This window comes from Crinia signifera, chromosome 1 (assembly GCF_055691185.1).
Source record: "Crinia signifera chromosome 1, ASM5569118v1, whole genome shotgun sequence".
Classification (NCBI taxonomy): Eukaryota; Metazoa; Chordata; class Amphibia; order Anura; family Myobatrachidae; genus Crinia; species Crinia signifera.
The window spans coordinates 173,719,430-173,741,423 of NC_139217.1; the positions used below are offsets into that span (position 1 = coordinate 173,719,430).

Consider the following 21,994-nt stretch of genomic DNA (forward strand, 5'->3'; position numbering starts at 1 on the left):
TCATAGCAGGTCCAGAGAGTGTGTTGTTCTTGCATGAATTACAGAATTAGGAAACATCAGCAGCAGTGCCCTTATCATTAAAGTTATTGTGATTGCCAACTGAGCTTTCTGCATTTTTCTATACTGCTTTATCCATATGGATGAACAGGAATGGCTCCCACCAGCTCAAGAACTGGAGTCAAGGACAAGGATTTAGACAAAAATTACCAAGTCCTGAAGCTTAATCATTGCATGATTATAGCCACAACTCTAATCAATTATATGAATCATAGATCAGGAGCCTATTGAACTTCAGGGAAAACAGATCTCGACTTTAACACAGTTTATGCTTCATACAGTATGTTTTCCAATGAATTGTGGAAAGGTAAATTTCTTACCAAAAACTAGCTGGTATTTTTGGATAATTCCTTACTTTCACCAGTGCTTCTATAAAATAAACCAATACATAATGCCAGCGGCGATAAGTGGGACGGTTGGGAGGTATGTGCTAACAACAACTTAAAAGTCCTAAATTGATAATCTTGATGTTGGTACTGTATTTGTTCTCTGTGCTTCTGGAGAGTAAAACTTGCAGGACAACCTTAGAAGTTCAACATGACTTGGTAGTTTGGCCAAACAATTACGTACTGTGATCTAAGTGGTGACTGAAAAGATTTGCTTGTGGTAAAATAGAATGTATGTTTAGACAGACACAGAAGACTTTTTTCTATCCAGGATAATATTGGATGAACTTCAATCAATACTTGCTTGTTTTCTGTCTACTCTTGACATGGTAACTGTCCAAGTTGGAACCAAAGGCTAAGAGTTTTTGAAAAGCTGCATTGAGCTTTATCATGATGGAAGATATCTCATTTAGAAGAAGCGCATATTTCTCTAGATGGGCCATAGAGTGTACTAGCCAAGAATAAACTAGAGGTCATATGTATTAAAGCTACAGAGAGAAAAAGAGGAGTCCGATAAAGTACCAACCAACCCTGGACCAGATGTATTAAGCTTCAAAAAGTGATAAAATGGAGAGTGATAAAACACCAGCCAATCAGCTCCTACCTATAATGTTACAGGCTGGGTTTGAAAAAGAACAGGTAGAAGCTGATTGGCTGGCTGTTTATCACTCTCCATTTTATCACTTTTTGAAGCTTAATACATCTGGCCCTATGTTTGAAAAGTGACAAGAGCTGACTGGTTGGTACTGTAACTCTCTCTGCTTGACCTCCTTCAAGGCTTTAATACATATGCTCCAAACATTGCAGACACCAAGCACCCAGGTCTGCTGAACAAGTGTCAATTCCGTTCCTCAAATTAGACTAGTAAACATCTTGGTAATTCTAAGTTTTTTGTGGTTTCAGTGTCACATACCTCCCAACTTCTGTCCGGATGAAATAGGGACACTGGGGGCGTGGCGTATGCAAACGAGGGCGCGGCTTATGCTAATTAGCCGCAACCTCATTTTCATACGAGAATAGACGCTGTGCGCATGCGCACAGCGTCTATTCTACTAGATTGGGGGTCTCCCAACTGCCTGCCGCGGGTGGGACAGCGGGACAGGACCCGAAAATCGGGACTGTCCCGCTGTAATCGTGACAGTTGGGAGGTATGGTGTCATGGAAAATGTAGATGGAATACTCGCAGAGCCTTACCTTGGCCATCTTATTATTAGGATTGTTGAAGACAGAATCACTTTGAAGCCTGTTCACTCTTTTTCTGTTTACTAGCATTTTGCAATCGCTTCTAAGTGTAGTTTTATCCACTTACTGTATAACCTTGTAGGGGCATTGTGTTGTTTTCAGAATGTGCATCAGGAAAAGGAGTTGTTGATTATCCTAATGAATGCACTGAATATGGAAATTGCACTGCCTGAAAGCAATATGGAGAAAGCTCTGATGCAAAGAAGTAACCACAACAGGAACATAGGCATCTGCCAAGTCTTTCTGGTTGGCAGAAGTAATGGGATCCTGTGATTCCATGTAGAATTTTCAAGTTGAATTACAACTGTTCAGTATATCTCCTTGAAGTAGAATATGCATAATTTTGAATTACCAACCCATTCTTCAGACAAACCCATTGCTGTTATATCAGCAATATATACGGTATATATAAAAAAGTTGGTACTTGTGAGTTATCTGGGCGCCCGATTTTTGATCGTATACGCATCGTGTCGCATCGTGTGTTAACCAAATGGCATGCGATGCGACGCGACGAGATCACCACCCGAACCCGATTTTACATCGGGTACCATCTAATCTGATCACGTCGCATCGCATGTTAACCACATGGCATGCGATGCGACAGCACCCGATTTTAGCAGGGCAAAACCCCCAAAAAGTGACACAATGTCAATCCCATCCCCATTGTTAACGCCACTCCACTATCAATGTGAACCCGAAGCGTGGCGAGCGCAGCGAGCCCGCAAGGGGCGGCGGTACGCGTCCTCCGACCTTTTCATGCCCTACTATCCACTAGGGCGTGGAGTGAGAATAGAATAGTGTGGCGAGCGTAGCGAGCCACCGAGCCCGAAGCGTGGCGAGCGCAGCGAGCCCCGCGAGGGGACACGGATACCTTCACAGGTGAGCGCATACTTTCATGGGCTTCACAGGTATCCGTGTCCCCTCGCGGGGCTCGCTGCGCTCGCCACGCTTCGGGCTCGGTGGCTCGCTGCGCTCGCCACACTATTCTATTCTCACTCCACGCCCTAGTGGATAGTAGGGCATGAAAAGGTCGGAGGACGCGTACCGCCGCCCCTCGCGGGCTCGCTGCGCTCGCCACGCTTCGGGTTCACGTTGATAGTGGAGTGGTTGTGAACATCCAATATCATTCATCAATATCATTCATATCTGACACATTAACCCCTTCATGACAGAGCCAGTTTGTGCCTTCATGACAGAGCCCTTTTTTTTCAAATCTGACATGTCTCACTTAAGTGGGGATAACTTTTTTTTGCTTTTACTTATCCCAGTGATTTTGAGATTGTTTTCTCGTGACACATTGTACTTCAAGTTAGTGGTAAATTTTCGTCGATACAGTCTGTGTTTTTTTGTGAAAAATACCAAAATATCGTGAAAAAATGGAAAATTTAGCAATTTGCAAAATGTTAAATTTTCTGCTTGTGAGACAAATAATCATACCACTCAAAATAGTTAATAACTAACATAGACCATATGTCTACTTTATGTTTCCATCATTATTTCAACTTCCTTTTAATTTTTTTGGACACTAGGAGGCTTACAATATGAATAGCAAATTCTCAAATTTTCATGAAAATTTCAAACACTGATTTTTTTAGGGACCAGTTCAGTTCTGATGTGACTTTGAGGGACTTGTATGTGAGACACCCCCATAAATGATGCCATTTCAAAAACTGCACCCCTCACAGTATTCAAAACAGCATTTTGGAAGTTTGTTAACCCTTTAGGTGTTTCACAGGAATTAAAACAAAGTGTAGGTGAAATTTCAAAATTTCTTTTTTTTTGCAGAGTTTCAATTTTAATACATTTTTCTAACGAATACAGTAGATTTTACTAGAGAAATGTGACTAAAAATTGATTCCCCCAATTCTTTTGTTTTCAAAAATATCCTATATGTGGCCCTAGTGTGCACGTTGACCAAACCACAGGCTTCATAATAGAAGGAGCACCTACTTGATTTTGGAGCCTCCTTTTTATGAGATTTTTTTTTAGGCACCATGTAGGTTTCTAGGCACCATAAGTGCTAAAAGTTAGGAACCTCCCCCACAAGTCACCCCATTTTGCAATCTACACCCCTCAGGGAATTCATCTAGGGGTATAGTGTACATTTCAAACCCCCAGGGGTTTCACCAATTTTGGTACAACTGGGATGTGAAAATGGAAAATTACATTTTTTTACACAAACATGCAGTTCTGGCTCAAAATTTTTCATTTTCACAAGGAATGAAGGAGACAAAGCACCCCAAAATCTGTGCCCCAATTTCTCCCGAGTACGGCAATGCCTCACATGTGACCAAAAAATACCAGTTGGGTGCATGGCAGGACTTAGAAGGGAAGGAGTGATTTTTGGATTTTGCAGCTCAGATTCTGGTGGAATTTTGGTGGGTGCTATGTCGCATTAGCAAGACCCCCCAAGCACCAAGACAGTGGAACCCCCCCACAAGTGACCCCATTTTGCAAACTACACCCCTCAGGGAATTCATCTAGGGGTATAGTGTACATTTCAAACCCCCAGGGGTTTCACCAATTTTGGTATAACTGGGATGTGAAAATGGAAAATTACATTTTTTTACACAAAAATGTGCTTCTGGCTCAACATTTTTCATTTTCACAAGGAATGAAGGAGACAAAGCACCCCAAAATCTGTGCCCCAATTTCTCCCGAGTACGGCAATGCCTCACATGTGACCAAAAAATACCAGTTGGGTGCATGGCAGGACTCAGAAGGGAAGGAGTGATTTTTGGATTTTGCAGCAAAGATTTTGGTGGAATGAATAGTGGGTGCTATGTTGCATTAGCAAGACTCCCAAAGCACCAATACAGTGGAACCCCCCCACAAGTCACCCCATTTTGCAAAGTACACCCCTCAGGGAATTCATCTAGGGGTATAGTGTACATTTCAAACCCCCAGGGGTTTCACCAATTTTGGTACAACTGGGATGTGAAAATGGAAAATTACATTTTTTTACACAAACATGCAGTTCTGGCTCAAAATTTTTCATTTTCACAAGGAATGAAGGAGACAAAGCACCCCAAAATCTGTGCCCCAATTTCTCCCGAGTACGGCAATGCCTCACATGTGACCAAAAAATACCAGTTGGGTGCATGGCAGGACTCAGAAGGGAAGGAGTGATTTTTGGATTTTGCAGCAAAGATTTTGGTGGAATGAATGGTGGGTGCTATGTTGCATTAGCAAGACTCCCAAAGCACCAATACAGTGGAACCCCCCCACAAGTCACCCCATTTTGCAAAGTACACCCCTCAGGGAATTCATCTAGGGGTATAGTGTACATTTCAAACCCCCAGGGGTTTCACCAATTTTGGTACAACTGGGATGTGAAAATGGAAAATTACATTTTTTTACACAAACATGCAGTTCTGGCTCAAAATTTTTCATTTTCACAAGGAATGAAGGAGACAAAGCACCCCAAAATCTGTGCCCCAATTTCTCCCGAGTACGGCAATGCCTCACATGTGACCAAAAAATACCAGTTGGGTGCATGGCAGGACTTAGAAGGGAAGGAGTGATTTTTGGATTTTGCAGCTCAGATTCTGGTGGAATTTTGGTGGGTGCTATGTCGCATTAGCAAGACCCCCCAAGCACCAAGACAGTGGAACCCCCCCACAAGTGACCCCATTTTGCAAACTACACCCCTCAGGGAATTCATCTAGGGGTATAGTGTACATTTCAAACCCCCAGGGGTTTCACCAATTTTGGTATAACTGGGATGTGAAAATGGAAAATTACATTTTTTTACACAAAAATGTACTTCTGGCTCAAAATTTTTCATTTTCACAAGGAATGAAGGAGACAAAGCACCCCAAAATCTGTACCCCAATTTCTCCCGAGTACGGCAATGCCTCACATGTGACCAAAAAATACCAGTTGGGTGCATGGCAGGACTCAGAAGGGAAGGAGTGATTTTTGGATTTTGCAGCAAAGATTTTGGTGGAATGAATGGTGGGTGCTATGTTGCATTAGCAAGACTCCCAAAGCACCAATACAGTGGAACCCCCCCACAAGTCACCCCATTTTGCAAAGTACACCCCTCAGGGAATTCATCTAGGGGTATAGTGTACATTTCAAACCCCCAGGGGTTTCACCAATTTTGGTACAACTGGGATGTGAAAATGGAAAATTACATTTTTTTACACAAACATGCAGTTCTGGCTCAAAATTTTTCATTTTCACAAGGAATGAAGGAGCCAAAGCACCCCAAAATCTGTGCCCCAATTTCTCCCGAGTACGGCAATGCCTCACATGTGACCAAAAAATACCAGTTGGGTGCATGGCAGGACTCAGAAGGGAAGGAGTGATTTTTGGTTTTTGCAGCTCAGATTCTGGTGGAATGAATGGTGGGTGCTATGTGGCATTAGCAAGACCCCCGAAGCACGGTGAAATGATGAACCTAATAATCCATAGATGTGTGGTATATTTTGAAACACTCCTTTATACATAGGCCGGGTTTGTCGGGGCAAGTTTCACAGTGGAAAATAGTTTCCTTTCTTATTCCCTTTTTATAGCAAACTTTGCACCTTTTTTGTGTCCTGCCCTTTCTTGCAGTGGAGGGGATTTCGTTGGGAAAATGCTGCCCTGGTACAATACGGGGGCCAGTACTAGAAGTACTGGGGCCCTCTGCCTGCTGATTCCCAAATGTTAGGCTCTTTATGACTTCCTCTTGAAAGTGCATAAATGTCCCCCTCTGGCCGGTAGAACGGAATAGCACGTAAGCGTTATACAGTGCCATCTGGATGATATACACGGCCAGCTTCTTGTACCAGATATTTGTTTTCCGCAGGGCACTGTACGGCTTCAGTACCTGATCTGAAAGATCCACTCCGCCCATGTACTTATTGTAATCTAGGATACAATTTGGTTTTGAGGTGTGGGTACTGGTACCTCGTACAGGGATGGAGGTGGTACTGTCTCCATGAATTGTTGTCAGTATAAGGACATCCCTCTTGTCCTTATATTTGACCAACAACAAATTTTCGGTGCATATTCCCCTGCTTTCACCCCTTCTCATTACTTGGGCAATGTGCGTTTTGGGGAGGCCTCTTTGGTTCTTGCGCACAGTACCGCAAGCTGCTGTACCTCTTGAACCAAGGGCCTTAAACAGGGGGATGCTGGTGTAAAAGTTATCCACATAGAGGTGATAACCCTTATCCAGGAAGGGGTGCATTAAATCCCAGACAATTTTTCCACTAACACCTACGAGGGAGGGGGGGCATTCTGGTGGTTCAATTCTTGAATCCTTCCCTTCATATACCCTAAACTTGTGGGTGTACCCTGTGGTGCTTTCACACAGCTTATACATTTTTATGCCATACCTTGCCCTCTTACTGGGAAGGTACTGGCGGAATTTAACCCTTCCTTTAAAATGTATAAGGGACTCGTCGATACTAATACATTTATCAGGGATGTATAGCTCTGCAAATTTGGCACTGAAATGATCAATGACCGGCCTGACTTTGAATAGCCTGTCAAAGGTGGGATCATCTCTGGGTGGGCACTGTGCATTATCGGTGTAATGTATAAATTTATGGATTGCCTCAAAACGAGCCCGGGGCATGGCCATACGGTGAAATGGGGTGCTGTACAGAACATCTGTACTCCAATATTGCCTAATTTGTGGCTTTTTTACTATGCCCATATGTAACACCAGACCCCAAAACGTCATCATCTCTACTGCATCTACAGGGGTCCACCTAGCAAATGATGACGTGGGGTTTTGAGCAATAAACTGCTGGGCATATAAATTAGTTTGGTCCACCATTAAATTTATAAAATCATCAGAGAAAAATAATTTAAAAATGTCAATTTCTCTGAGACCTGTTGAATCAAATTGGATTCCTGGGATGGCCAAAAACTCAGGAACCTGGGGCTCAAAATTGTCTGGTGGTGGGGTCCATACGAGATCAATTATTGGGGGGGGGGGTCTCAGCTGCTCTACGGGGGCGTCTTTGAGGGGGTCCCTCATCATCAGAGGAGGAAGAGGAGCTTAAGACAAATCCTTCAAATTCCCCGCTTGCCTCACTGGCTGTGTCAGAGTCAGAGGCAAGCATGGCATATGCCTCCTCCACCGAATACATTCTCCTGGATGACTGGGACGACATTTGGGATGACATTTGGGATGCCATTTATATTTTTGTGTTACTGGTAGTGAAATGTTTCAACACGTGTATAGTGTAGGGGGGGGGGTACAAACTTTATTTGAACCCGGGGGGTATGTAGTGTGTAGTGTGTATGTATGTAGTGCAGAAAAAAAAAATACAAAAATAAAAAAATTGAAGGGTTAAAAAAAAAAAAATGGAAGGGGTTAAAAAAAAATGGAAGGGGTTAAAAAAAAAATGGAAGGGGTTAAAAAAAAATAAAAATGGAAGGGGTTAAAAAAAAAAAAGGTCCTGCGCCAAAAATTTAGCACAGATGTTGGTCAGTAACGTCCGTCACTGAACAGCGCTCAAAGGCAACAGGAATTTGATCCAAAAAAAATAAAAAATAGATCAACCCTGTGCCGAAAAAGCTGATCAGTGATGTACGTCACTGATCAGCGCACAGTGGCCACAGGACACACACAAAATCACAGTGTGTGTAAAAAAAAAAATGTAAAAAAGACCCCACAGCACTCACAAAAAATAAAAAAAGGTGATCAGTGATGCGACACTGATTACCAGTGAGGGGCAGCAGGTGCACAACCTTTGGTGGTACTGACAGGTATATATAAAAAAAAAAACCTCTGCACCCCTAAAAAGTTGCTGATCACCTCAGATATAGTGATCAGCACAAAAGGCGGGGGCAGCAGACACAAAATTTAGCACTCTCTATCACTCTCTGTCACTATCTCTCTCTATCTCTCTATCTCTCACTATCTATCACTCTATGACACTGCAGCAGCAGCACTGACAGGTATATCTATATATAAAAAAAAACCTGCGCCCCCAAAAAGTTGCTGATCAGTTAATTTATACTGATCAGCACAAAAGGGGGGGCAGCAGTCAGTTATATAAAAAATATATAGCACAATCTGTCACTATCTCTCTATCTCTCTCTCTCTATCTCTCTCTATCTCTCTCTATCTATCTATAGCTCTATCACACTGCAGCAGCACAAAATATAGCACTAGGCCTCTCTATCTCTCTCTATCTCTCTCTATCTCTTTCAGTTATATAAAAAATATATAGCACAATCTGTCACTATCTCTCTCTCTATCTCTCTCTCTCTCTCTATCTCTCTCTATCTCTCTCTATCTCTCTATCTATAGCTCTATCACACTGCAGCAGCACAAAATATAGCACTAGGCCTCTCTATCTCTCTCTATCTCTCTCTATCTCTCTCTCTCTAACTCTCTCTCTATCTAATAAATCGCAGCAGCACAAGATGTCACAGGATGTCACAAGATGTCACAAGCATAAGCAATATCAATGATCAGGTAAGTATTTTGGATGGGTTCTGGTCAGTATAGGCGGCAGCTGGGCACGGTGACCGCACTGCACGCTATTCCAGACCGGAATGGCGTCTGCAGTGCAGTCACCGTTAGTTTAAACCCCCCTCCATGGCTGTGATTGGTCCGTCGGTCCGACGAACCAATCACGGCCTTTGGGGGCGGGCGGGGTGAGGTGGGGTGACACCAGTGTCACCCTTACACCCCGCGGTGATTGGTGCTGTACTTTACAGCACCAATCACCTCCGATCCCGTGTCACCGGCGAACGTTATTCGCCGGTGACACAGAAAACGCTGTGAATGGCTGTTCACAATGAACAGCCAATCACAGCGATCGCCGACGGGGGGGCGGCATCGCCGCCCCCCCTGGGCATGCACGGACATGTCTGCTGTCAGGGACAGCAGACATCGTCCCTCTGTCACTGCGTCTCTAGACGCAGTGACAGTTTTAAGCCATGACGTATATATACGTCAACGGTCGGGAAGTACTTCCCGGCCATGACGTATATATACGTCAAATGTCGTGAAGGGGTTAAGGACAACTGAATTTAAGGGAATAACTGTGTAATTAACATATCTCAGAAATAAATTATAATAACAATCAACACATAGCACACAATAATTAATCAACGTAATTATTTATCTAGCAAAGTGAGCGCATGTAGAATGCGGTTAAATGCGCTGTCTCCCGCCAGGCACTTTCGCCACACAAACTCCTGCATATAAGAGTCCAGGTGATGGCGGGCTGTGCCCCGCTGGCGTTTGTTCCGCCATTTTGCACAACCCCACAGTCTTTCGATGTTTTGGGTGTGTGCACCAGTGTCTGGGTCCACAAAATTGTAGCGATGGTTGACTCTCAGGTGACTGTAACCAGCCCGCTCCAGTTCTGGAGTTTTGTATGCCCGCCAGCAATCGCTGACAATTGTGCTTCCAGGCGCGATGTGCTCCACAGTTGCATTGATCAGAGTTGTCGCATCTCGCTTGGCAACTGGTAGCATAAAACAGTCCCCTGTTTCCCGGCACACTCCTCCAAACACCCACTGCTGTGGGAGAACTCTGCCGACATTGGCTTGTCTTTTCACAAACAGTGTCTCATCCACTTCCACTATTTTCCCTGGGCCACCAATCTGGCGTTGAGGCTGGGACATCAGGTCGCATTGACATGCCTCCCGCATCAATGCATTATAAAAGATTGTACTTTTATTACAGATTTTCAAATTCTTTGTACAAAACTCTATAGAAGTGAGTTCATCACACCAACAGTATATGAAGCGCAGTATTGTCATAAACGGCAGCCTGCATCCGGGGTAGAATAGCGAGGCCCGCAGACTCTGCTTTTTCCCGCAACTTTTTATGTAGCAGCGCCATTTGCGCTCTTTTATAGACAGGCGCATAGGGTGGCCATTTGGACATGTGGCTGTAGATGGAAGCAGCCCTTTGTCCTGCAGGAATTGAACTGTATCTTGTTCAGTTTTAGGGAGGCTGAAGATACCGTCCACCAAAGCCATATTAGGAAATAGGGTGTAAGGGGCAAAATGGGGCAATATTGGGGCAAATGTCAGAAATTTCACCTCACAAATAGTCTGAGACACACCAACACTGTAAATCACCTGTTCTCTCCTCTCAAAACTACCTCACACTGATTTTCTGCCAGATGTGGCAGAGGGCGGGTTTAAAAATGGGCGGGAAGTGTTAAAATCGCGTCGCGTCGCATCGCATCCCATTGTATACCATACAATAAGCATACGATGCGACGCGATACGACGCGATGGCAAATCGCGTCGCATCGCGTCGCATCGTATGCTTATTGTAATGACATTCAATTACCACATCGGGCGCCCGGATAACTCACAAGTACCAAAAAGTTTCCTCCAAGCCCTCGTTTACCCTGACCCCTAGCAGTTGTCTGCTGCTACTTGATTGATTACACGTGTAGCATGTATAAGTTGACCCCTTTGTTACATAGTTACATGGTCGATATGGGTCTAGGTCGACATGGTTCTAGGTCAACAGGTCGACAGTCAAAAGGTCGACATGGGGTTTTTCGATGTTTTTGTACCCGAATGTCAACACAGTGTCGACATGGACACTGTTTAAAGTACACCGCATCCCCTCGTTTCGCTCCCAATGCTTCGGGCATACTATTTTATTCTCCCACCATATCCTAGTGAATGGTACGGCATGAAATACCGCCTGTCGGCACATGTCGGATCAAAACAACAGTGAGAAACCCCATTTCGACCTTTTGACTGTTGACCTAGCCCATGTCAACCTAATGCTTGTGTCGACCTAATGACCTGTCGACCTAGACACATGCCGACCTAAACCCATGTCGACCTTGCTGCCTGTCGACCTAGTGGTTTCGACCCAATGCTTGTCAACCTAGTTGGTGTAGACCTAATGACTGTATCCCGTCTGTTTATTGGCAAAGCCAACAGGCAAGTAACTATTTAACCAAAAGCAGTCTTTGCACTAAGCTACTAATTAACATCAATATATAGAGAATGGAATTTGAGGCCTTTTGATAACCCAAAACATATTTGACAGGTGGTTAACTATAGCCCTGTTAAAGACCAATACATATTTACTTTAATTTCTAATTGTTATTATGTACCAGGCATGTTCGGTTTACATTCCTCCTAATCTCCCTATCCATCCATTACACCCTTTCCCACTGCAGCTAAAAAACGGTAAATTGCCGATTTTCAGCGCAATTTACCGTTTTAAGGCTGCAGTGGGAAAGTGCCAGAGTTGAAATACCGTTTAAAGTTAAATGGTATTTCAACCCGTTTTTAAAGCAGAGTCCTACACGTTAAAATAACGTTTAAGAGGCAGTGGGAATGCCTGTTAAACGTTATTTAGCCTCCAGGCAGTCCCAGTGCCTGATGAGAACTAGTAGTTCTCACTTTATGCATGTGTAATGCAGGGTTGCCGACTTCTTTATTCTCCTCTCCGGGAGAAGCCCGGAGAGGAGAGATTCAGTAGCCGCTCAGGGGGCGGGGCTTAAGCGTAACATCACTAAGCCCCGCCCCCTTGCTGTTAAACCAGCAAATTCAGTGATCTCCGTGGAGGGGCTAAAATGACGCGATTGTGTCTTTTTTAGCTCCGCTCCCTCCTCTGAGACCCGAGGATTGCGGCATTTTAATGCCGCGATCCGGGGGACAGCGGGGGTCCCCCCTGAATCCGGGAGGGTTGCCCACCCTTCCGGGGGCCGGGAGGGAGCCCCGATTTTCGGGAGACTCCCGGAAATTTCGGGAGGGTCGGCAACCCTGGTGTAATGAGTGCACGTGCATAATAATGAGCCGCTCATTACATATGTGCAAAGTGAGAACTACTAGTTCTCATCAGGCACTGGGACTGCCTGTACCCTGCATGGACCCCCGCTGCCTCCCCACTGCCTTGAATCCCCGTGCAGGTAAGTACAAGGGGAGGGAAGGTGGGGGCACAGGGCAGGTACGGGGGGGTAAGGCACTCTTTACACTTGGGGGGGGGGAGGGATTAGGCACTCTTTACACTGGGGGGGGGGTGTTAGGCACTCTACATTTTACACGGTTCACTGCAATGGGAATGGTACTTAAATGGTATTTAAAACGGTAATCTGCTGCAGTGGGAATGCTAATACCGTTTTAAATACCATTTAAGATTACCAGTACTTTAAACTGGTCTGCAGTGGGAAAGCAGCATTAAAGTGTTTTTAAAACATAAACGTGATTTTGTGGATATTACTATTTATGTGTTTGTGTGTGTTCCATAGAATCTCTTTTTTGTACCTTTTTAATACCCACATTTAAAAATGAAAAACAAATAATTCTTATCTGGGCCGTTTTATGAGAGGAGGATGCTTGTGCGCAGCCTTCTCCGGCTGGGCCTCCTCCTCTCTTCAGGGAGCAGCACTATGTAGAAGGTTCTGAGAACTAGAGCTCTCAGATCCTACTGTGCATGCAAAAATCTCTGGAAAAATGGCACAGTGGACATTTTCCTAGCAATTTTCATTGTGGAGTCTGAGCGCTGGAGACCCGAGGGTAAGTATTTACTGTGGTTGTACCACTATGCTTTTTAGATATACTCATAATAATTGAAAAAACAAATACAAATTAAGCCCAGCCCCATATAAACCAACTATACCCACAACTGGATGGAAAAAGATAAAGAAAAATATGCACACTCCCAACAGCGTAATTGCCTACTAGAATGTCTAAAAAACTCCCAAAGTAGGGTTAGATCTCCAGATTCATGAGAGCAGACAACTTTCTTGCCCTGCCCCCCCCCCCCCCCCCCCCCAAAAAAAAGAAAACAAACCCCACACAATTCTTCAAATCTGATTCCAGAGAAAGCACATGCTGTGTATGAATTATATATAGCGAGGGTGTTCCAACACGGCCCTGGAAGGTGGCACCTAAAAGTGCGGATGTGCACTACTACATCTGAGAGGCATGCCATAAAATGACTTACATCGAAATGCAGATGACCCCCAAAGCAGTTAGTAAGATCTACTGTACTTGTTGCAAACACTGATACGTGTCAGGATTGTTCATGTATTGTTTTTTACAAGCGGTTCCAAATCACTGGCTATGAGAGACCATATTTAAAATGCATTCAGCCATAGGGATCATTGTCCCTTATAATAACCAATGCAGGGAATGGCACTGATGATTCCATTTAAATGTATTTATCTCATTTTGGGTTTTTTTTCTCCCAAAACTGTAACCACTGTGTAATATACCGTATTTTTCGGACCATAAGACGCACCTGACCATAAGACGCACCTAGTTTTTAGAGGAGGAAAACAGTAAAAAAAAATATTCTGAACCAAATAGTGCAGGGAAGTGATCTGGGCAGCAGGGTCAGCCAGCACAGGGAAGGGATTCGGGCAGCAGGGTCAGCCAGCACAGGGAAGGGATCCGGGCAGCAGGGTCAGCGCTGGCCTCTCTTCCCCCCAGGGTGGGCTGGGCTGCAGCCTCTCTCCCCCCCCCCCTGCAGCCCAGCCCACCCTGGGGGGAAGAGAGGCTGCCTGCCAGCGCTGACCCTGCTGCCCGGATCCCTTCCCTGTGCTGGCTGACCCTGCTGCCCAGTCTGCCATCTAGTATACAGGGCCAATAGTTTTTGCTCCTGCGGCTGCTAACAGACGGACAATGTCGGCAGCCTCATGAAAATGGTCCACCATACAGGTCAGGGAGGGCTACTGATTTCTACTCTCCCCCCATCCACCACAGATCGGATCTCTCTTATAGATCCGATCTGCAGCGGTGCGCTCTGGCTGAGTGACAGCTGAGCCGGCGCCTAGTATCAGTGCAGGGCAGCCTAGCCTGGCCCTGCTCCCCCCCAGGCATCCTCTCCCCTCCCAATGAGGCATCATATATCGTAATTTCCCCCCTCCTACCTGGGCAAGGCAAGAAGCGATCTGGCTGGGCAGCAGGATCAGGTCGGCAGCGGGTCCCTGCAGTGTATGCTATTCTAGTTCCCCTTCGCTGCAGGGACCCCCGCCGCTGATATCACATACACTGCAGGGACCCGCTGTTGTCCTGACCCTGCTGCCCAGCCAGATCACTTCCTGCCTTGCCCAGTGCGTACCCCGGTCTTTCACTCTGTCCCCGGCTGCTGCAGTGCTTGATCCGGAACATATTGGATCTTCTGTGCCTGTTAAGTAAGGAGGAGGTGGGGGAGCGGGGGAGTCTGCTGCCGGCGCTCTGAGATGCTGGGCTCTGCTGCCGGGTAGCAGAGAGCAGACCCGGCATGCTCCATCTGCATTAGGTTAACCAGCATATTCGCTCCATAAGACGCACACAGTTTTCTCCCCACTTTTTTGGGGAGAAAAAGTGCGTCTTATGGTCCGAAAAATACGGTAAGTTTGGTGAAATCAGGGAGATTGTTAGACCTTTCAGGGAGATTGCTACTATTTCAGGGAGTCTCCTGCAGAATGCAGGAGGGTAGGCAACTTTGAGTGAACTTAGTTGGCTGTTTATCCTTTTGATAAATAAACATATAATTAGCAATCTATCTAATATCAGAAAAGGTTAGCAACATTGTTTTCACTCTTGAGGCTACTTCAAGCTCCGACGTTCTGTCAATGGCACACCAAAACACGCACAGACAATAATACTCAGTAAGAGACTGCAATAGATCAACAAAAACAGAGTTCACAAACTTAATTGTCAGTCATATATATATATATATATATATATATATATATATATATATATATATATATATATATATATATCCAGTACTGTCCCAGTAAGCAGGGGCACTCACAGCATACTTGGCTACTTCCTGGCAGCCAGCTCATTAAGGCAGGGTGGTGGGTGCCTTGCTTGGGGGTGTGACCAGAGCAAAGATGACCATTTGACCCATCTGTCACTGGACTTTCTGGTCTGTACCCAGGAGTCTATCTGCACATGTGCAGAGTTGCACCAGCAGCCACAGGTCGTGCTGTGAGGGATACGTGACAGATCCTTCAACCAGTGCTGTTTAGAGAAGCCCTAGGCTTCTATGGTCTGTCAGGGATGGGGAACCTTCGGCCCCCCAGCTTTTCTTGAACATATACATCCCAGCATGCCCTGCAACAGTTTTAGCATGGCAAAATAGCAAAACTGTAGCAGGGCATGCTGGGATGTGTAAGCTCAACAACAGCTGGAGGGCCGGAGGTTCCCCATCCCGGCCTGTGTGGTAAAGCCAGCTAGAGTACCCCCTATAACAGAGCCCCGACATGCGGGGTTTAGTGCATTCCACTAAAATCCACTAAAAACCCAGAAAACTGGGGTTCTTTGTACCGGATTCCTCCTTTAGTGCATCCTTGCCCTCTATGTTGTTTTATCTTTTCTATCTTTTATTATTAAGACAAGCATTGTGAGCAACTCTGTGCTCTGCATTTTTCTGTATTTCCCAACAAGAAAGATGGATATGTCAACATCTAGTTTTGTGGAAAAGATGAATCTGCTTTATTCACAGCAGTCACTTGGTTAAACCCATGTTTTTCTCCTTTTTGATACAGCTTGATCCCTTAATACATTCCAGAAGAGAGAAGGCAGCATAGGAGTGAGACATTCATGTGATGTCACTGCTCTGATATGAGTGGGGTTACATACCTTCCACTGTTAGGTCATTCACATTAGCCTCTTTCTCGCTCTCTTTCTCTCTCTCTCTCTCTCTCTCTCTCTCTCTCTCTCTCTCTCTCTCTCCTCCACCTCGCTCTTGCATCATAGGAGTACTACAATGTTCCTTCCCCTTAAATACTGTACTTGTTTGTGGAATATGCTAATTAATACATGTATAAATAAAATATATTCTTTGCACCTCTGTTATATTAATTTCCTAGTAACAATGCCAGTAAGCATCAATACAAAATCTACATTAACAAAGACAGCACCAGGTGTTTCTGTTCATTTTAAAATTTTCACTCTCTGGTCCACAATTGTGTCCAAAATTTGCATTCATTAAAAATAGGCAATTGTGGCTGCAGAGGCAGAACTCTGGGAGGCAATGGAGTCATCTGCCGCCGGGCTCCTGCTCCCAAGGGGGCACCTCTCCTCCCCCTGGAAGTTTAAATCAGTTATTTAAAAGCCAGCGATATTGCTTCTGTGGCTGAATTCTGAAATATATATGTCTTATCTATCTATCTATCTATCTATCTATCTATCTATCTATCTATCTATCTATCTATCTATCTATCTATCTATCTATCCAAACAGAAATATATATTTTATATACGGTTATATAGGGTTGTATGTGTGTGTGGGGGGGACCAATAGATATCTTGCCTTCGGGCAACTGGAACGAACTTACGCCACTGTGTGGCTGGATGCAAAGAAGCAACCAGCTTAATATGTGGTGCAGTTGGCATATGCATCAGGCACTAAACCTGCTGGCTGTGGGTGTAACACCTAGTTATGGACATGCAATGAGCTGCTAGGCTGCAACCTTATAGCAGGATTATAGTGTACGGAACAATCAATTGAAATATAACATGTTTCCTCCTCTTTTTGCCAATGGGAAGCTGATTTTTTATTGAAATTATACATCTACTTCCTTTATTTGATATAATTATTCTTTAGTTCATTGATTTATATGCCTTTCTCGCCATTACCTTTCATATTTCTATAACCAACAGTTTTCACTTAATTTTATTTCTTAACCAATAATAGGAATAAGCTTCATTTTTTTTACACTTTTCTGAACCTTTGTTTGAGTTTGCAACTGTCACCGACATGTAACTTTATGAGAGCACATGCTCCCACTCAACTTGGTGTACTGTGCATTAGTCTTTACTGGCCCATGGTCTGCTCCTAGTGTGTGACTGATGTTTCCAGACCAAGTAGAGTGCAGGGAAGCAGAGGCATCACTCACCTCTTGGACACTCAATGTGACAGGAGGACATAAGCATGCCAAAGAAGCATAGCGCCAAAAGGGGGCGTGACCTTACCGGGAGGAAGCATTTCCTCGATGGGATGGTGGCATGGCTTCACAGCCAGACACACAGTTTTCATCACTTTGGAAGTCTCAAAAGTGGGGGCTGTGCCTGGTGACTGTGTAGGCTGCAAGTGTCGGCTCCTACACACTGCCAGGAGCCACATGCTGCACATAATGTTATTTTGTAGCCCCCAGCTCCTTTTACCATGCAGGAGTTGGCCGTTTGGTTTGGGTGCGGCCGGCAAACCCACACCCCCATAGTGAAGCCACTGCAGGGAAGTATTCTACATAGAATTCTACGCCAAGAAAGGGCCTAATTTAGTCTCAGAGATGTACACAAACCCGAAGTTGAAAATCTACTCATGCACTGGATGTGTACTGCTGATGTGCAGATCTGTATGACCTAAACCACAGCACTATTGACAAGCTGCGGCATTAGGGGGAAAGGATGGGACTGGCACAGCCAGTGTTTCAGAAAAGGGGATGTGCTGGCCCTGTTGATAATAATCCCAATGCTGCGGATTTGGACGCAGCCGCAAATCCCAGAAGCTGGCAGGAGGCGTCTTTTTTTTATTTTTAGCAAAAACCGCATTAAATTCTGAATGAGGCCCAAAATCTTTTGTTGTGAAACATTAGTTGACAGCTGCTGCAAAGAGTACATCATGTAACATCAGTGTTCTTGTGCAGGTGGGAGTGGGATACCCCATACAGTCACAGTTATATGCCCTGGTAATTTAAGTCATCTACTGATTTATGCTCTGTTACCTGAATAGGTTCAAATATAAAAAAATGTTTGTTTGAAATAAAACATAGGTTTTTGAAATTCTACGTAAACAAAAACTTTTGGAGATTGACACTTTAAAAAAAAAAACTATTCTAGGTTTATAAAAGTAATTTGAGGTACAGTACTTGCTTCCTGTAAACAGACCCCCCCCCCCCCCAAATACCATTAGCTTTGAATTATATTAACATTTTCTTTTACCAGTTTTAGTTCCCACAATAGGAATTTGGCAATGCATACAGACTATGCAGTAATCAGTTAGGCTTAAGTGGCTTCTTAGTAATGCTTTCAAATTGCAGCCATGTTATAAATTACATTCCTAATTATTAAAATGTAATAAAGGGCCTTTTCTGTGTAAAGGGATTCAAGCTCTGGAACACAGTGGATTCTGAGGTAGACACAATACAGCTAGCAGTCTCTGCAGAGACTGCATGTAAAACCTTTCTAATTAGGTTTACAGCAGAAAATAGTTACCGCTGCTACTGGAACAGCCATTTACCTCAGCAGGTGGAAAACATTGAGAGCAGTGTAATCTCTTCAGAACAGGACACCCCTCTGGTAACAAGGTAGTCATTCCGAATTGATGTGTCCTTGTTTAGCTATAACGACATACCCAGTGGAGCTTATTTTACTTTAGTATTCGGTAATATTTTCTGCAAAAGAGATTTTGTACAAAATATAGGGGTTATTCAAACCTGATCGCTGCTGTGCAATTTTGCAGAGCCCCGCGATCAGATAGCCGCTGCCACGCCAGAGTGAAAAACCTTCCACAACTTTGTGACAAAGACAGGCTGATGGAGGCCGGAGCTGACGTGTTGTGCTCACTGCTTTGTCCAGTTGAAGTCCTTCTGTGCATGAGGACAGGAGGCTATGGACCTCACATGTACAGGTCCCTCCAGTGGTGTAAGTTCGTCCCAGTTCCCCAGAGGCAAGTTAAATATTGGTGCCCTCCGAGTCCAAATAGCTCCATCAGTAAGGTGTCTGTCTCCAGTAAAAAAGGTCACAGGTTCTAAAACAATGTGTGACACTTGCCAACATGATGTTAGGAGGGGGAGTCAGCCTCAGAAGCAATATTGACGGCTTTCTATTAACTGATTTAAACTCAGTTAAGGAAAGGTGCCCCCTTGGGAGCAGGATCCCGGCGGCAGATGACTCCATTGCCTCCCAGAGTTACACCTCTGGGTCCATCTTCATTTCTAGTTGAGTGTGATACAGTGATTTATTATTATTAGTGTTATTATTAGTAACTAGTTTATACAGCACATACATATTCTGCAGCACTTTACTGAGAATATTTTCCCATTAACAACAGTCACTATCCCAGTGGAGGTTCTGTTCTATATTCCCTGCCATATTGCATACCTCCCAACATTCCCGATTTTAGCAGGACAGTCCCGATTATCAAGGCCTGTCCCGCTGTCCCACCCGCGGGCGGCAGTGTCCCGCGGGGTGGGGGGGCTGTTGGGAGTCCCCCCTGTCAGCTGCTAAGCAGCGGGGAATAAACGTTGTGCGCATGCCCCAAATTAGGCCACGCCCCTCGGAAATTTCGGCACGCCTAAGGCGCGCAGCAGCAGCGTCCCGCCTTCTGTTATGGCAAAGTTGGGAGGTATGTATTGACTCATATATATATACACAGTAAGGATTATTGTGTTCATTTGAGCTAATTATACTACCAGTATATTTGTGGATTGTGAGAAGAAAACCTGGAGGTACCCATGCGAGCATAAGGAGAATATACAAACTCCACACAATTAGGGCCATGGTGAGAATCAAACTCACAATAACAGTGCTGTGAGGTCTATACCAAATGCTGGGGCTAATACAGAATGGATTGCTAATGTGAGTAGAGGACTGTGAGGAGAAAGCTGCCGATCAGACAGAAAGAGAAAACAACGCCCCTTGCTAAATTCTGAGAGAATTGCAAATGGATCGTTAATCGGTGTCCACTGGCAAATCCATACACCATTCCGACCAAAGGATTTTACTGTCGGTGCAAATATGAGTAGGTCATAGGGTACATACCCTCCTCAAAAACACCTGGGTTTTTCAAACACACCCAAAAAACGACAGGCTACCACCCCTAAATGCCAGCTTCATGTCAGTCATACTGAGAAAGGATTACATTTACGATCCATGCACATTTTCTGTCACTTAATTCCCCTTGCGCATGTGTGATGTGTACAGGACACATGCGCAGTTATTCGCTAATCGCTTGATTTGTGAATTCCCTATTTAGGGATCATGCTGAATTAGATCCTCTGTTCCTTAAACTTTTATCATTATTAGCAGTTGATGATAACATTTGGAAAGATAAACTATACTAAAGATGTTTTTATTTTACAGGTACCAGGTGTGTGATGGTGGCTACAGTCTGTCTTGTGGGTATTAATGTGTTCTTCCTTGTTGGCCACTGGAGTCTCAGGCTATTCATCAAAACAACAGTGCGCTGGTAAGTTACAGACCCCCTGAGACCACGGGATAACAACTAAACAGTACAGGGTATGAGTCATCATTTCCATACGTCCTCCATCCCAGTGCGTTCTGTGTGCGGTGCTTGACCTCTGGCTTTTGACTTTCTGTGTTCAAGGCATGTATTATGATAACTGGAGCCGGGTGTGCCTTCTAAGGTGACCTTGTGTGGCCGAGCCCAGTTTAATATATAGCATTATTGCTTCAAAAAGAGACTCAGAAATAAACATCCTAAAAATCTTTAATGCAAAGTGATTTCTACAGTCTCTGTAACTAAATCGATTACAGATATTAATTTGTAACTGCACATGTATCAGCCCCATGCTAGGTTCAATAGATATTTATTTATTTATTTATTTGCAGTTTCTTATATAGCGCAACAGATTCCGTTGCGCTTTACAATAGTAATGTAGAGAAAAAGGGTTCCCTGTCCCATAACCATGGCCGGTTTAACGGCCTCATGGGCTGAAGCAGAAGATGTCTAAGGGCCTATTATGAGAAGTGGAGGAGGTGAGGCCAATGCATGTAGGCATGGAGAACCATACTTGCTTACTTTTTTTACTCCTCTCTGGGAAAAGCCCATATAGGAGACCAGTTACTATGTGTCAGTGGGCCGGGACGAGGCTAATGTCACCAAGCCCCGCTCCTATGACAGTGAATCGCGGCAATTCGTGAGTCCGAGCATTGGGGGGGCTATAATTACTCACAATGACGCGATTTGCGTCATTTTAGCCCTGCCCCCTCGCCACGGACCCGCAAAATCCATTATTTGGTGCAGCAGGGAAGGGGGTGCGGGGGCAATACGGGAGAGGCCCACCTTCCCGGGGGGGCTGGGAGGGGGACTTGATTTTCGAGAGCCTCCCGGCCATTCCGGGAGGGTAGACATGTATTTTTAGAACCCATACATTGTCAGCCCCGATGTCTCCCTATGTGAAAAAGAAAATGTAAATGCACTTTTAATACTTTGCATTTATGGCTATCCATGTGTCCAGCTGGTGATGATCATACTGTCATGATGATGGGTCTATTTCTATTTGGGGGACTGGACCTTCAGCTCCATTCGCCCCATTGTTAATCTGGCCCTGCCCATATGCACGACTTGGAATCATACAGAGGCCTTCATTCTGATTGACTCGTCCCCGGCATGTTCGCACCAGGGACCGATGATTTAGCAATGCGCATATTCGCATAAGTGCATGTGCACGCTTGCTGTGC

The 21,994-nt window shown here is 44.7% G+C and overlaps 1 protein-coding gene across 2 annotated transcripts in view; it reads left to right on the forward strand.

The window, feature by feature from the left end:
* The window catches only part of RBPMS (RNA binding protein, mRNA processing factor), a 223,384-nt gene that overhangs the window by 188,096 nt on the left and 13,294 nt on the right, over positions 1-21,994 (forward strand). For both annotated transcript variants that reach the window (XM_083177449.1, XM_083177439.1), the window contains one exon: positions 20,654-20,759. In XM_083177449.1, coding sequence (XP_083033575.1) covers positions 20,654-20,699 — 46 coding nt within the window. In that variant the 3' untranslated portion in view covers positions 20,700-20,759. The remainder of the gene's footprint in view (positions 1-20,653; positions 20,760-21,994) is intronic.